Source organism: Balaenoptera physalus (assembly GCF_965194825.1).
Source record: "Balaenoptera physalus genome assembly, chromosome: 1".
Taxonomy (NCBI): Eukaryota; Metazoa; Chordata; class Mammalia; order Artiodactyla; family Balaenopteridae; genus Balaenoptera; species Balaenoptera physalus.
The window spans coordinates 97,539,387-97,556,960 of NC_138882.1; the positions used below are offsets into that span (position 1 = coordinate 97,539,387).

At 40.0% G+C, this 17,574-nt stretch overlaps 2 protein-coding genes across 13 annotated transcripts in view; one reads left to right on the top strand and one right to left on the bottom strand.

Moving 5' to 3' along the window:
- The window catches only part of ST7L (suppression of tumorigenicity 7 like), a 153,761-nt gene extending 136,199 nt beyond the window's left edge, over positions 1 to 17,562 (top strand). For 8 of the 10 annotated variants that reach the window (XM_082458587.1, XM_082458579.1, XM_082458573.1 and 5 more), the window contains one exon: positions 17,399 to 17,562. In XM_082458587.1, the coding sequence (XP_082314713.1) occupies positions 17,399 to 17,560 (162 nt within the window). In that variant the 3' untranslated portion in view covers positions 17,561 to 17,562. Of the gene's footprint in view, positions 1 to 13,178; positions 13,264 to 17,394 lie in introns of all 10 variants that reach the window. The other 2 variants (XM_082458572.1, XM_082458580.1) reach the window with 2 other exon arrangements.
- CTTNBP2NL (CTTNBP2 N-terminal like) overlaps positions 2,052 to 17,574 on the bottom strand; it is a 69,112-nt gene continuing 53,589 nt past the window's right edge. For all 3 annotated transcript variants that reach the window (XM_082458716.1, XM_082458717.1, XM_082458718.1), the window contains 3 exons: positions 10,742 to 10,972; positions 7,292 to 7,399; positions 2,052 to 6,197 (listed from right to left, as the gene is read on the bottom strand). In XM_082458716.1, the coding sequence (XP_082314842.1) occupies positions 4,716 to 6,197; positions 7,292 to 7,399; positions 10,742 to 10,972 (1,821 nt within the window). In that variant the 3' untranslated portion in view covers positions 2,052 to 4,715. The remainder of the gene's footprint in view (positions 6,198 to 7,291; positions 7,400 to 10,741; positions 10,973 to 17,574) is intronic.

Consider the following 17,574-nt stretch of genomic DNA (forward strand, 5'->3'; position numbering starts at 1 on the left):
GAGAATGTTTTGCAGAGTGCTGTGGCCTGGGAGCTCCTTCTTATACCAGCCCAAGCCCTTGCAGAGAGCACACCACATTGCTGTCTGTCTCCCTGAAACAGGACTCAGCTCCTGGGGCCCTCTTGTGCCTCTCTCCCTGACCTCATCCTAAGACCAAGCCAAGCCAACTGAAACATAATGCAAACACAGGGAGACAGTGCAGAACTCCAGGTAAGTAATGCTTTGGTGAGAGGAGAAAAGACATTTGCTTCTTTTCTAGTTAACTTTTTCCTGCCCACAAAGATCTGTTTTTGCTAGGACCGCCTTTAACGACCCTATATGGCATTTAAACCCCACTTGCATTATTCAGTTGTCTCTGGTAACCTTCTGTGTTGTTGTGCACCCCCCAGCCAGAGCGTACCTTGAGGTTTTCTACGGTAGCTACTTTGGTTTCTGTCTCGTCTTAATGAGTCGCTTCAGGGGAATTAAGATGTTTTGTTTTTGTTCCATTTACCTGACCTGATACAAGGTCTCTAGGTTAGGGCGGTGGAGGAGCAGCATGGTGCCCTGCAAGGTTTAAACCTGCCTCATGCTAAGCAGCAGCCCAGGCACTTATCTTGAGCTCCACCTTGGTCTACTGATCAGAATCTCCAGGGGGAGGGGCCTGGAACTGGCATTAATGAGTGACTCAGGAGATTCTCATTTGGGAAGCAGGTAGTGGAAAGAGCAAAGTACTGGGTTTTCACTTCAGGCCCTGTCACTTACTAAGGTCTCTAGCACAAATCTCTGGTCTCCACTACCTCATGTGCACACTGGAGATGATAACCCTTCACAGCAGCCTCGTGCAAATTAGTGAGGGAGTGTGCGTGTGGAATCATTAACACGGTGCTTGGAATCCACGTAGGCACTCTTGCCTCCGAGTATCATTGACATTCTAGCAAAACAGATTCCAGAGCTCAAGACATCTCCTTAGGTGAGAGGCAAGTAAGTTCTTGTGAAAGAACAGGTGTGGGCTATGAGGCACCATTTCTCATAATGTGAGCCTCAGATCACCTGCATCACCTGGCCCCTAGGCCCAATCCCCAGGCATCCTTATTTTTAGCAGGATTCCCTTAAGCACAGTAAAGTTTGAGAATCACTACCCCGGTCTCCTTTCTCCTCCTCTACTTGTACCAATGAACTGGCCACTGGTACGTGAGCAGATGGGTTGGACAGGCTCTCAAGTTTTCTCAACTAGTTTTATAGCAATTAAATTAAAATTACTCCCGTGGAACAAACAATGCTCATTGCCTACCTCTGACGCATTATGAAAACACAAAATATTTTGAAGCAGCATTTCTCAAGACATTTGAAGTTGTTTCAAGGGCTAAGCATCAGAAGCGCTCTTTATAAATTACACACACACACACACAAATTGACAAGGCAGCATTGCTGAAGTGAGGCTGTTATGAAAAAATGGATATACCCTGTGTTTGTTGAAATGATCATTAATTGGCTTAAATGCTGGGAACTTAGATATGCAAACATCCACACTGTTTGAACGTCTTTTGTACATCAAAGGATTTTCAAGTGCTTTTGTCTGGCTACACTGGCATTTGCTAACAGTGTAGGAGCAACAGCACTGGACTAGGAGACAAGAGATGCGTTAGTCATTTGTAAAATGCGAGGGCTGGACAAGATCAGGCGTTCTTAGAGAACACGATTCATGGATGGCTTCAGGGTCTCTGGACACTGTGAAGCCATCAACCAAATTTCGCACATAAGCGTATACATTTTTCTGGGGATAGAGTCTAGCTGTTTTTAGATTCTCAAAAGGTCCAGAATCCCCAAATGGTTTAAAAATTACAGACTGGGTTACTGTGGAGACTTCTCCCAGCTCTAAGATTCTAAGGAAAACCAATGTCCCAGCTCCTTCTGGGGTCTAACCTGGATGGGTCACTGACTTCGTTTGTTTTTTTAAAGCCAGGAGTGAGTGCTCCCTCTTCACCAATCTGCTCCTTCCCCAACAAAATCGGCCCTGTTGTGCAACATTCTTCATTTCATACAAACAAGACTATCTTTTGCCCAGACAGTAGGATTTAACTTGTTTTAATGTAGTCTGCTATAAAAACAGGTGAAGACTTCTGCACGGTACATTTGGCTTTACAAATGTTAATGACTAGTTAATGCTTGTGCTATGCATTGCACAGCATTATAATCTGTTGACCAGTAACATAGCTTTTGCAACATGGGTTAAGACCAAAATTGTGAATCACAGAACTTTTACTTAGCACACACACAATCTACAGCAAACTTAAATACTTATCTATAATACCTAGCTGGATTATTGGATCCATTGCAGTATTGTGCTTATTTATCTCAGAAGATAGACAACTAGCAAAAATACACATTTCTTTTGCATTTCCCCACCCCCATATTACACTGTAAAAGAAATACATTATTCAGTGCACTTCCTAAGAAATAAACTTCCTTATAGTATCTCTCTCTATATATCTATGCCAAAACAAAAGAAGAGCACAATGCAATTTGTAAGATTACCATTTAAAGCAAGAGGTAATAACACTCTGGGATCATAGCCCCCTCTTCTGCTTAGAAAGTTCAGCTATTTTATCATCCAGTTCATGTGACTATGCACGGGAATAAAACTTAATGCATGATTGCTCTGGGAAGTTTAAGATAACCCCTTTATCATTTGGTAGACACGCTGGGGCATTAATAGTATTTTAATTTTTGGATGTATTGTCTTTAGTCAGACCATAAGCTGTGCAGACACCAATATATTCCATAGTGATTTATCTTGATTTCCATCACTTGCTTTTCCCCCATCAACTCATGCTGGATTAAGAGGAAATAGATTTAAATCATAGCAGGTCAGTGGCTGCTGGACAGATGTTGGCTAGAAGAATGTACGTGAGGACACCAAGGCCTCTTCATCCTTGTGGACACAAAATCATGTACCCACCATATCTGAGCTGGGTTGCAGACAGTCCTGTTTGGAAGAGGAGAATAGTCATTATACTCTGCGGAGTTTGTTGGCTGTGCTAGCCAACAGGCTGGAAAGTCTGGAGGCTTCTGTCCTCACAAACTTGCTGTGATGGAAATGACAGAAGTTTCTAGAATGAAAGAGGCTGCAGCTTGGCAGCTTGTGGGCTGAATCCAGCTGCAGAAGTGTTTAACTAGCAGTATTTAAATTTTGATCAGTTCTTGATATTTAAAAATGAGAATGTTTCTCATGAAAATTTGGATTTCATAAAAATTTTAGGAGCTGGTAACACGGGTTTAGCATTCTTGCATGGCAACAAGCAGCTGAAACTGAACAGGGGGTGCCTTTTTTAACTGGGCTTGGGCACTTCAGTTTGCTACAGCTCCCACTGCTCCCAGCTGTCATACATCACTTGAGTGACCGACCTGTTTCACTCATTTATATGACCAGTTGAGTTTTGTTGACACTGGGTTGGTTTGGCCTTGTCTTCTTATGATGCTGAAGACCTGATTTCATTTGAAATTTTCCCCTCCTGGTGGACAAGATTCCTCCTTTGATTGACTGGGTCCCAGCTATATCTAGTTGCTTTGGTAGGTAATCTTAACATGCATTTCTACTCGTCCTTTATGCTACATTGCAAACTCCAAAGATATAATCACACTAATATTTATGTGTTTAAGTGTGTGTATGTTAAACACGTAAAGGGGTGTTTATCTATACAGATATATGTATACTTCCATTTAGGCAAAAGTTAATTTGGTTCCACAGATAGACACAGAGTGCTGGCAGCTTGGAGAAAAGTGTAACAATTTGCTAAAACCTGTACAATTCTGACTTATAATATTACAAAGACAGTGAACTTTAAGTTATTGCTTTTTCATTACAGAATAAAGATCTCATTCTGTTGCAAACTTTTATACAGAATGAGTAACCATTTCCTATTCAAGTAATAGCAATCGGAATCAGAAGTTCCTTACACAACAGTAGATGCCTGAAGATATTTTTGAAGGAGATGTGATTTCATTGTATTCAAAAACTTATGCAGGAAACTGGGAGCGATGTAATTTTTCAAAAGTACAAGAAAATCAGCACCCCAACTGCTTAATGTTAAGGAGGGTTTCTCAAGGGCTCTATAACGCTCAGCTTTGTGGCGAGTTCACACCCACCTTTAGGATTCCCATTCTACTTATGCAGCCTTGTTTCTGAACACAAAACTTGTATTAAAAAACAGTGAAAGAGGATGAAAAGCAGTGTTGGTTTTTAACATTCAGAATTCACAGAGGGTCTCATTTTTTGCAGTTAAATGATCCATTTTGTGTTACTGCTGCAGAATCACATTCATATGGCAGTCTAATTTCAGGCACTTTTAAAACATGTTCATCTGGAATAAAAAGTCTGCATGAGCCACTTCCACATAATTCAAAATGAGTGTTGAGTGACTCTAGTCCCCAAATAGACAGGAAATCACCACCTGGTACTCAATTAGCTTTCTCCATCATAACACGATGGTGACTGCAAAGCTTAGACATCTCTGAGGTGCCCTTCTAGCTTTAGCACAAAGATGTGGATCATAAAAATCCAAACTACTTAGTTTCTACCTAAAAAATACAAAAAGGTGAAATACACTGAATGTATTATACAGATAGTTTCAGCTACTATCAAAATAAATAACATGATCTGACTCAATGGCTTGACTCTGAGCTCTTGGATGAAATCTGATGGAATGTCAAATGTGGAGACTCCCTCCTAGGGACTAGCTACTGGTAGGCAAAAGTATCTCAATGTCCTTGCCATTGGCTACGACAGCATTAGAAGAGCAGCTGCTGGCAAGGTCTTCTGTGGTGGTCAAAGAGGATGCCTGGGGATGAGGTTTGCTCAGTGGAGTGGCAGCAGACGGAGAAGGAGCGAGGCCAGGTTTCTTGGGTGGGATGGGTGGAGGGTTTCCTCTCTCAGCTCTGGGGATGGTAGGGGACTTGATCCCTGGAGACAGGGGGCTCAGAGGACTAGACACTTTCCCTGGAGTAGGTGAATGGCTGCTGTCACCTCTTGGGCTGGCAGTGTTGGCCAGATTTCGATAGTCTGTGCCAAAGGGAGAGCTGTTGGGAGACACGGGCTTGATTGGTCCTTGTTGGCTAGTGAATCTGGAGAGCACCTGGGTGACTGTGTTTCGGGCCAGCTGCTTGGCGGCAGAGTTGTCTATGAGGGTTGGGGATAAATCCCTGGATGGAGGGCTCTGTAGACCACTAGCTTGTTGGTCCTGATCTGCTTGGGACTGAAATTTGTGCCGAGCTGCATGGAACCGCTGGTTGATCCCTACTTGGTAGGATGACTGGTAGCCAGGGCTGCTAGCTGATGACCCCAATAAGCGCTTGGTTAGTACTGGTGAAGAGCAAGGAGAGGATGTGAGAGAGGAAGAGGCAGTGCTGCTGGGGGACAGTGAGCTCCCACTGGAAGGGAGGTGACCAGGCGCTGGGACTGGAGTCTCTATTCCCACAGGACACCCACCATTCTCTACTGCTTTCTCTTGGCCCAATCCCACAGGCTTCTCTTGTGGAGGCGCTTGGTTTTCTACACTGCTGCCTGTAATCAGCTCCTTGGTAGTTTGCATTTCTGGGTCAAAATGTCCATTGGTTTTTGCATAAGAGTAAGCAGGAGTGGTGGGACCAGGCAGCCCTGTGGCTGTTACCTTGGCCGTGCTGCTCCCATGGGTTCTTTCTGCCTGAAAACTCTCCGTTTGGCAAAATACAGACACTAGCACGGGCGGCTCAGTTGCCGTGCCTTTAGACAGGGTTACTGGTTTCTTCCCTTGCTCACCGGGGCTACTTTGCTGGTGCAAAGCCTCTAGGTCCTTCACTATCTTCTTCAAACTCTCCATCTCTTCTTTCAGAGTTCTGGTCCGGTTCTCTTCTCGGTTCAGCTTTGCTCTCAGTTGTTCCCTCTCAATGTCAAACTCAGACAACTGCTTCTCCACCTGGGCTTCCGTCTGCAAGCCCCGCTTCCTCTCAGCAGCCAGCTCTTCCTCCAGCTTGCTCACCCGACTCTTCTCCTTCTCTAGTTTCAGGCTCAGCTCTCCCGCCTTCTGGCCTTCCTCGGCGGCCTTGTTGGTGGCCTTCTTGCACTCGCGCACCAGCATGGAGGAGAGCTGCTTGTGGCGGGAGCGCTCCTCTTCCAGCTGACTGGAGAGCTTCTTCTGCTCTTTTTCAAACTTTTTCACTTGGGACTTTTCAAATTCCAACTACAAAAGAATGCCACCACACATCTTGATTAGAGTAAGGAAACAAAGAGATACTGAAAAACTCTTATCAAGTAGAGTGTATCAAGCTAGCTGTTCTCTGGCACATGGGATTACCATGTATGCCATGTGCTTACATCAAATATTTAAGTATCAGAACACCTACCATAAAAATGTACACACTACGACTTAATCTTTCTTTGATGATTTAGGAGGCACTTCTAGTTCTTACTGTCTCAGGGTTATTGTGGGAATCTGAATCATCATTGTGTTTTATGTTATGGAAAGTTCAGAGGATTAGAACCAATCAAAACAGCAGAAAGCCATATCAACCAGATTTTGTGATGAATGCTGCTGATAACTTTTAAAGCTTCAGTAATAATTCTTTCTGGTCTTAAAAACAAACAAACGTAAGTAGTTGCATTTGAATCATTCTTCTTATACAAATGCCATCTGCTTTAATCATCATCCCAACCCTATTTAAGGCACAGAGTGAGAGGGAAAGGGTTGAAGGAACCCTTTTAGTCAGTGTTTTTCAAACTCTGAGACTCATTCATGGATGGCAAAACCATTCAGTGAGCCGTGATCAGAAATAAAAAAAAATGAAATAGAAGCGAAAATATCAATGTGTATTATAAGCAGTAAGGGTTAGGTGTGATTTCATGAGATTTTTGTTTCAGGCATATGTATATATGTGTATATATACTGGGTTGTGATGTAAAATGTATTTCTTACTAGGAGTCCTAAGTCAAAAAAAGTTGGAGAGTTCAAAGTTAGTGTTCCCCAAAGTGTGTTCTATGGAACGACAGTCCCATAGTGAATGATCTATGTTAAAAGATTTTATGAAAAACATAAATTTGCTAAACACAGAATACCCTATCTTGTTCTTGAAGACTCACAGCGTGCTTCTGCATACTAAAGGGTCTAACAAACTGAAGTTAGAAACCTCTTTAACTTTGTTTAATCCAGTAATTCCCAGACTTATTTGACCACAAAGCCCCCTTTTTTTGAGCAACACCAATTTACACCCTGCAGAATAATCTTCAAGAAATGCTACTCTAGGCAAATGCTGCTCTGAGCCCCTCCACCTTAATTACCTGTTGAGTCAGCCGCTCTCTCTCCTTCTCCAGCATGTAGGTGACATCATCTCCTTCAGCTGTGTCCTGTGCATGCCTTTGCCTTTCTTCCTCAAGGTCTAGGATTACCTTTAAGGAATTAAAAAAAAAATCATTTTCAACTATCAAGGAGTCACACTTAGAATACAATTAAATACTAAGTGTCTTTCTAAGCACCCAAGATCATTCCATAGATAAATAAATAAGTAAATCCCAGTCAGGGCCATCAAGGAGCACACTGTCTAGAAGGGTGAAAGAGATGCAAGCGATGTGCTAGGAAACAATACAGTACACACTTATCCGAGGTAACACGAAGTGGCATGTAAATAGAAGAGAGCAACTCATTAGCTGTAGGGGCTGAGAAGGTTTCAGAGAATTAATAAAAGTTTGGTGGGACTAGGGGACAGGTGTAGGTGATGAAGCAAGGCAGGACCATGGAAAGCTGAAAGCTGAGGCTCTCCCTTGATGTTCAAATCACTGGAGGTACCAGAGAGTGAAGCCTAAAATGAAACATTTCAAATAGGTGACATCCTAACTGTGCCTTGCTTAATTAATATATGCATTTCGTGGACAGTAGATAAGAGGTGAAAAGACTCTCTTGACTTTATCCTGCATTTGCAAAGGCTCAATTATTGAGATCTTAAGTGGAGATTTTTCACAAGGCTTTTTAATTAACCTGCCTACCCCATTCCACTTATCCTTGTGCCAAGGGATTAAGCCCAATTTTAAGAATACAAATTTAAAGGGACATTTCCCCACATAATCCTGCCTACAACTGCATAATATTCCAATGGCTATGGATTCCTTTGTAGCTTCTGCTCGTGCTTCAGAGGTGCCTTGGCCTAGACCTCCCTAGGCCGGAGCACTGTCATCCCAATGGCCATTTCCTACTGTTTCTCCTCACTAACAACTGTTATGAATGGAGAGAGAAAACTTTCTGGGACTCCTTTTTAAATAAAAAAATGAAAACATTTTGGTGTACTTCCTTCTGGTTAAAAAAAAAGAAAACTTTTGCAACTTAATAGAAAGAACAGCTTTTGGCTAAAGGTGGTAGATCATCTCCTCTCCCTTCGGAGACGTCTAAAATGATAGAAATGGGATGAAAAGAATAAAAACCCACAAAGTCAAAAAGAGAGACTTTGGCAGACAAGAAATTTTAATAACATTCTGAAGAAAGAAAGTGGCTGGAGGAGTGGTAACTACTTTGGTACGGGGGAGGAAGCTGCTTTGCGCTGCAGGACCCCAAGGACATATGGAACCTGCAGATGGCAGATACTGCACCGGACAGGTGAGATGTAGGCGAGAAGACAAGGGCACTGGCTCCAAGTTTGTATTTTCAGAAGAGTTATTCGTCCCCGCAACCTGATTCCTGTACACAGAATGCTCAGCCAGGCATCTACTGCCCGGGAATATACCAGATGTTTATCCTCTGAAGAAACAGAATGTGACAGGCTCCAGATATAGTAATAACAGATATGACAGAGAATGACAGTGAGGAAAGGGTATTATGTCTGTTTAGGGGAGATGGCAGGGGTGGAGAGAAGGGAGGTGGGGTGTAAGATAATGGAATCCACATCTATAATAAAAGAAAGTAAATATAAGTGTCTAAAATTGATGAAGCAAGAGAGAGCAGTATATCAGTTAGAAATATAGAAGTTAGCTGCCAAAATAAACAGTTAAAAGAAAGAAGTGGTTGTCTCTAATATTGAGGAGGAGAGAGAATGGGAAGGGGTGGACTAGGGAACCCTATTTTTCATAATAAGCAGAGTAACCACGTAATTGACTGTTCAAACCACTAACATGTCTGAGAGCCAAAGCGGGTATTGTTAACAACTATGCCAAGGCAACAGGCTTAAACTGGAATTTTCTCAGGCAAACTGGGACCATATGCGCCCTAATTATAAGCCTCTAGTTTGATGTCTAACACAGCCAGTGTTCTACTTTGATAAAACACTTAAGATCAGATAGGCAGCTGTTTTAAAATATTTAATACTATCTTACATTGAAATACAGTGTTAGGGAATTTTGAATTTTTTAACTCTTCCTCTCCCCAATCACCTAGAACCATAAATTATCCCAACACTACACCTTCAATGGGCATGACTGCCAGCCAGCCCTTCAGTACAACGCAGTTACTTCATGTACGAAATAGAAAACAGGCCTGCCTATCAAACAAGGATGTTGTGAAGATTTTCTTATAATATTACGTAAAAGCCCCCAAATTTAGGCAACTACCTCAAACTCATTGACACCTTTTAAACTGGGGCATAAATGTCTTCAGATTACTTCAGTCTAGTCCAGAGGTTAAACTTTTCTGGGTCTTGGAGAACTCTGAGAATTCAAGTAAGGATATGGGAAAAAAACTCATTTTCTACAAAATGCGTAAACTTTTGGCATTCTGTATATTTTCTGGGGGATCATGGAATATCTGAGACCCATTCGTGGTTAAGAACTCCCACTCTGGCCTTTTGTTTGGACTCTGTGAAGGGAAAGAAAAATCATGGGCAAGACCTAAGCCCTTAAGCACTTTGTCAGATGCATTTTAAGCAGATGGCTCTCTAAAGCAGGTAACCATAAAAGTAAACGAAGGTCCATCAAACTGCAGCTGCTAACCCAATTTTTTCAGAATAAAATGCTTCCTACTAAGTGCACTGATGTCCCCCCTTGTTGATATAAATCTAAACCAATAGTTCTTAAAAATGCAGACTCTAGCCAAGCATTTTTTTCCAGGCCAAATCTGAGCCATAAATGATAAGTCGGGGAATGAAATCACAAGCACTAGAAGAATTCCGAGGAGATGAGGTAGAGGAAAGCACAGGTTTGCCTTCCTATCTCAGGGGCTGTAAGACCTAGGAAAAAACACACACACATACACACACACACTTTCCTAACAGGGTAGAACAGCTTTAAGGTAAACAACCCTAGGGACTGTTTATGGTTTCATGAGAAGTAAAATGCAATGAAACGCAAAACCAGAAATAAATGAAAATAATCTATTGGCTTGTATGTTTATAGTCAGGTAAATTCTCTAATTCTCTCTCTCCCTCTCTCTGATATAGCACTCCCCAAATACCTGTTAATCTTTCTATTTATCACTTAAGTAAGCAAAGAGAGAACACTCCGTTCAGCTACAAGGCTTGGTCAAGCCCCAGTTTGTTGCCAGAGTTTGGATGACCAAGAGCTGAAAAAACATACCAAGTGTTTTGGAGTGTCATATATCAAGAAGAAATGCCATCTGAAATAATGCGTCTGGCACACTGCCTAAATTTAACATTTGGAATGACCTGCATTTTCTATCTCCTGGCTCTCAGGTAAGCTCAGGGGCTTTTTTACACCTGTGAGACCTCCCAGTTAAACTACTATGAGAGCTGGCAGCTGACAAAGTGTCGGGCATTTCAGGAGTTTGCAGGCGCACGTTGGCGGTGAACCCACCTTGCGGTGCCTGCTCTCGGCGGCAGCCAGCTGTGACAGCATGCGCTCCTGCATGTTCTTGCACTGCTTCATCACCACCTTAAGGATCGACAGCGGGTTTGTGCAGACTGGCTGCTTCTCGCCATCGTTCTTCTCCTTCAGTGTTTCAAAGTCTCTCTGGAGTGCCATTAAAGGATCACTGATGTTGTATTTTCCATAGCGTTCTTCAATGAAAGTATCTCTGTGTTGGGCCTGGGGAAGAAGGGAAAATAAGCATTTTGCTTTCAAATACTGCTGAGGAGGGTATCTGCTAGTAGTTAGACGTCAAAGGTAGTGGTGTGAGTATGAAGTAACCTTTTGACTACAAATCAGACAGGGTCATCTAAGTATAGAAACAACATCAGAAAAGGGGCATAGCAATATTAATGGGAACAAATACTTATGTAAAGCTAAGTACCAGTCAGACATTGATCTAAGTGTTTAGGTTCAGGTTATTTAAATTTTACTACCCTATAAGGTAGTGCTATCATCTCCATGTTGCAGATGAGAAAATTACTACGGAGAGGTCAAGTGACTTGTTTCAGGTTACTCATCTAGCAAGCTGTCAGAATTGGGATTTAAACCCAGGCAGCTTGGCTCTAGAGTCTGTGACCTTAACCACCACACTTACTGCCTCAGCTTATGAATGCTTCTATTACCAACAGGTATATCTTATCTTTTCTGTGTTACGGCATTTGCATTTCTAAAATACGGTAAGCATAATACCTTTAAGAGTTTATATGTTTAGAGACCTAACCAGGTGGCTGTAGATAAGTAAAGGACACTAAAGATATTTTTACATTGTAATCGAGGACTGTTTGTGATTTGTCCGCATAGAACTTCACTCAATTGTTGGCCGGTCAAGAGGGTGGAGGCACTCACTACTAGAGGTGCAGACAAAGTCCTTCTACCTGCTGCCAAATTCCACCCCCCTCTTCTAACCTCTGTTCAGCTGTCTTCCATCCTCCCATCCTCCTTTCTGTCCCCTTCAGGGCTTGGTGAGCTTTGGGGATGAAAGGGAACTTGAGCAGGGAATGTGGGCTGGTGCTTGGAGTCTGGCCTATGGCTTTGGGCCTGGGTGCCAAGTCAGGTCGAATGATCAGGAAGGGAGTGAAAGGAGATTCTTAGGCTTCCCTCTTATATCTGCTAGGAAAGACTTGAAGTACTATTTCATATAAGCATCATATATTACGCGCAGGTGAACAGAGTGAAATTAACAATTACTTTACTGAACAGACATCTAAATGTTTCCTGAGACATTTTGCAAAAAAAAAAAAAAAAAGAAGTGTTAATAGAGGGTTGAGGAAACTTTCTCAAAAATCATAGCAAAGTACTATATAATTTAAGCTTTCAAATGAAATCTAGTTATGAAAACTACTGTTATTTCTCAATTTTTAAAAATTATTTCATCAGGAGCTACCACCACCCACAAATGGGAACCCATTTGAAAAGAAAAATACACAATTCAGTGACCATGCTTAAAAAACAAAAACCCTCATGAAAATAAAGCAAACATGGGGTTTCTCTGACATGTTTCAGTGCTGAAAATTTGATGCCTCCTTCTTCATTAGAGACGGTCCAAGCTCAAGACTCAGGAATTAGCCTTGTGTTACAAATTTGTGTTGGTATCAGTTGGCAGATGTTCAAAGCAGAGTTAGAAGCCCTGGCGGTTTCACTTCTGGCTGGACTACAACTGCCTTAAGTGATGACATTACTGGAGTATTTGGGTGACATCTGCATACGAAATATTTGAAGTGTGAAATTCAGTTGTTCCTTTAAGTTACTGATAACCATACTCCTAACCTGATTACAAGTGTGCGTGTGTGTGGGTGTGCACATGTGAGCATGTGAATTGAGGCGGGGAGGGATTTGAAAGACAGAATCCTATTTTTTTTCAGGTCCAAATTAAAAGGAAATTTTCAGTAAAATTTCAAAATAATCTTGTCTATTTAGGATAGAGGAAGACAAGACCAATTCCAAAATTGGCTATTTTTATTATTGTTTTTTAAGAATCATGGCAAGAACAGACAAAAAAGCTAATTTTTAGTTACATATTTAAGAGCATTAATGTCAAAGAACATGGGACTCATCAAGGTTTTCTTTTCATTAAGAACATCTGTTGCTTTAAGTTCAGGTATAAAAACATGAGACTGATAACCCAGGATTCACTGAAAGTATCTGTAGCTATTAATGTCCTAAGGCAAATCCATGTTTAGAAAAACAGAGACAAAGGAAGCAAGAGAAAAAAAAAACTCTTTAAGAAGTTGAAATTCCACTTTTCTGTCACATCTTTTATTCATGATTACTGTTTCTGTATGATTAGCTATGGAAAAGAAACAATTATTGGTACTAAAATTGGTTGAGTAGGGCAAAAAGGAAAAAGTGAACCTGAGTATTTTTATGACCTTTTCCTTTTCAGAACACCATGGAGAAAGTGGGATGGGAGAGCAGAGCTGGGAGTACAGTTCATGATCTTGATGACGCTAAGAAGCTCTCTCTCTCAGGTTTGAGTATATAGTTAACTAATCCTTAAAAATATGACTTTTTAAAACCCACACTGTTATTATCCTGTAGAATTAATAAGCATCACAGAGTTACAAGTAATGGATGAGGAGCTTCTTTGGTGAGGTCTCAGACTTCTCTGAGAATAGTTGTTAAGCTGTCTGTTTTCTCTTGAAGTATTTCACAGTAATTCCATAATCACTTGCATAGTAATTACAAGTTATACAAAATTGGTAGCTTCACACATAAATGAAAAGAATCTGTGGAATAATCTAAAAAAGGCTCCTTGTCACAAAACAATTCTTTTAAGTACATTCTAATATGGGACCCGAATATGGGAAAAGTGAATTCTGTATTTATTATACCAAACACTGGATTGGAAAATGGGAGACGGAATATAGTATTTTCCATCCAACTTAATGCTTCAGTCAGGTGAATTGTATGTATTACACATTTAACAGCACAAATAATAACAATAACCAAAAATAGATATTAAGATTTGACAAATGAAAGAAGAGCTTTAGTGGAGGTGTGCATTGGTTATCTATTCCTGCATAACAAGTTACTCCCAAATTTAAATGCTTAGTAAACATTTTTTATCTCATACAGTTTCTGAGGGTCAGGAATCTGGGAGGGGCTGAGGACTGAGCTGGGTGCTTCTGGCTCTGTCTCATGAGGTTGCAGTCAAGCTGCTGGCCACGGATGCAGCCATCTGAAGGCACGACTAGGGCTGCAGGATCCATTTCCAAGCTTAGTTGTTGGGTTAGGCCTTGGTTCCTTGCACGTACTGGCTTCCAACAGAGCAAGTGATGTGAGAGAGTGAGAGACAGACATACATACACACATCAAGATGGAAGTCCCACTGTCTTGTAACCTAATCTCAGAAGTGACTTACCATCATTTCTAATGTATTCTAGCAATCACACAGACCAACCCTGGTAAATGTGGGTCGGGGGGACTACTTAAGGGTGTGAATATCAGGAGGGAGGACCACTGGGGGCCATCGTGGAGGCTGGTTACCAACATGAATGACTAGACATGCTACCGCTACCATTTATGTTTCAGGTCAAAATTTAGAGGCTAAGTACCTATACTAAAAACTATCAAGGCTGAGTTTTAATATTTTAATGAAATTTCAGCTATTTTATAAGAACTTTAAAATGATCTGGATTTCACTTTTGGGGAGAGGAGTTCAGGAGTACAGCTAAAATCAATTTCTTGCAATTTCATTATTTTTACTTCAATGACAACACATATTATAACTGAACAGAAATTCCTATATTGTCAGAAAACACAATGATCTTTATTTCAGACAACAGTAAAGTAACTGGCTGGTTAGACAGATTCAATGATAGAAGATATTACTATAGCAGACAAAACATACTAGTCATCTATTACTCATTTATTTTTACTGTTACAGGCTGAATGAAACACAGCACTACTGAAAGCTTAAAATAAAACCACATAATATCCTTGGATATACCATGTTTGCTCTCCAAAAATTTCAGCTTTGCTATGATAAACTACAAAAAGAAACATGAAGCAATCACCATCTCTCTATAATAAATAAATAATTTATTTATTATAATAAATAACATATATGTATATATCATATATACATAAATAATAGTTCAATAATATTATATGTAGATAATAGTATGTATATATATATATATATACACACACACACACATTTTGACTGCATTGGGTCTTCGTTGCTGTGTGCGGGCTTTCTGTAGTTGCCACAAGCGGGGGCTATTCTTCATTGTGGTGCGCGGCCTTCTCATTGCAGTGGCTTCACTTGTTGCAGAGCACAGGCTCTGGCGCCCGGGCTTCAGTAGTTGTGGTGTGTGGGCTCAGTAGTTGTGGCTCACGGGCTTAGTTGCTCTGCGGCATGTGGGATCTTCCCGGACCAGGGATCAAACCTGTGTGCCCTACATTGGCAGGCGGATTCTTAACCACTGCGCTACCAGGGAAGTCCCGATAATGGTATAAATTATATATATATTTCAATCTTAAAATAGGAAATCAATCTCTTTATTCTTTGGATGATAATCACCAACATGAAAAGTGGTTCCAAATGTAAAGGTGAAGAATTATGGCCCATTTAAATGGGGGCTTATATTTAAGTACAAGGTTTTATTTTCAAGACTCAGGCTGATACCAGAACTGTATTAGGATATGCAATTTTGCCATTTATTGCCAATTCTGAAGTGATACTTGTAAAAGTAAACAGCAATATAAACATTATGCCTTTAAAAATATCTGAATACTTCTATGTCAGGGATCAGAAAGACAAAAAACGTGATTCCAAAATGGTTTTTATTAATGTTACCAAAAGCATGTCAAAAGGAATCCTTTTTACACACAATTTGAATCTATTAATCTTCAAATCATTTATACTCTGGAGTCCCTAATAAACTATAAATAGCTGCCTGAACAGCTGGAAATAAAGCAACCATTCTGGATAAAGATGATAACAACATTACAAGTATAACCTTTGTTCTGGAAGTTCCTTTTCACTTGCTGAAAGAAAACCAGATTTTACTGTTTGATAATATTGATAAAAGAGGATTTAGCCTCATTGGAATTAAACTAATTTCTAGAAAATGGCACAAAATTTATCATGGGAGCGAAAAGAGAAAATTTTCATCATTTAAAAAATGTCTAATATATTATTGAAAACCGAGTGCTCCTTCCACTTAACCATAAATGCTGTATTCTCAAATCTGGTCTTTTCTATATGTTTATTTTCTTTAATACTTTTGGGCCTTAGAGTCTAACAGAACTGGGATTATATCCTGTCACTACTACTTTCTGTACTACCTTTAGTAACAACCTTAACTTCTCTGTGCCTCAGATTCCTCATCTGCAGAATGAGGGTAACACTCTACCTATAGGTTTGTTATAAAAATTAAATGAGTAATGTAAAATGCTTCCTATAGTACCTGACACAAAGTAAATACTATAAATATGAATTAATTTTTTCAATAACCAAATTTAGAATATAGATTTTGCTGTTTTAGAGACAATGACTTAAACTCAACCCCACAGACTTAAGATTCTGTAAAACTGGATCAGGCTAGTAAATCTCCATTAAAAGCAAAATGAAATTCACCAATCCCAGATAACTCAGAAGTAACACATCACTAAAAATGTATCAGGAACCTGGATAACCAATAACATTCTATTTACTTAGCAATCAATCCTGAACTGGCATGTGACATATTATATAATGTGGTCAATTGATATTTACCTCTTGCATTGTTATTAAACACTCCTCATTTTTCTGTCTTTTCTTTCAATCTACTTAGACTGCAAGTGATCTGAAGGAAAAAGCACTTATACATCTTTCTTCTTCCTATATCCTATATTTTGCCTTAAGCCCAAGACATGTAACAGATATTTATTTTCCAGCCTCTTTCTTGATGTCTTAGCCTCTCCTTGCTCTCATCATTTTAGTGAGGTCAATATTTTATTTTGCTGTTAGTAAAATCTAGGATTTACTTAGTATAATCACTTAAGGTAATATCAATTTATATATTTAGCAAACTGACTTTGAAGCAGATGAGCTTCAAAGATTCCCCTTGTATTTTTAATAAAACGTTCATCATCCTGGTAAAAAAAAAAAAAAAAAAAAAGATTCCCCTTGGGGTCAGTTTGCAACCACAGATATTTATAAAAGCAATTATTTACATAAGTTCAGAGGATCATGTTACAATATTATTTGACTACAGTGTAATAAATTCTTTTGAAGACTAAAAATGGTAAGTTTAGTACAAATAGCTACAAGTGTAGTACTTCTAGCTAGTAGACTGCTTATTGATAGAATAAGAATATGGGTAAACAGAACAATGTAGCTGCTTCAACATTCAGATTCCAGAGAGTCCTGAGAAAACTCCTAATGAAATTGAAATAGGTGTATTGAGTTTTTTTGTCTTTGTTCTGTTTCATTATTTTAGTCTATGTATGTGATAGAAACAAGTTACATATACATTCTGGACTGGGTCTAAATAAAAAACTTTTTGAGGCGGGGACGAAAATGTGTAAGGGATTCTATAAGCCCTGAACAAATTAATGCTCTAAATATAAATTAAGAATTTGAAAGTATAATTTTTTTTTTGTTTTTTGAGAAAGAGCACGCTTTATTGGGAAGAGAGCACTGCACATAACCAACATATGACGAGAGTCGGATGGGCATCCTACACATCACGCTCAAAAGGTACTCAGGATGCTGTGCTAATGAAGATCACCTGGAACATGCACTCCTGGGAAACTTCCCCAACCTCACACCTCTGAGGGATCGACACACT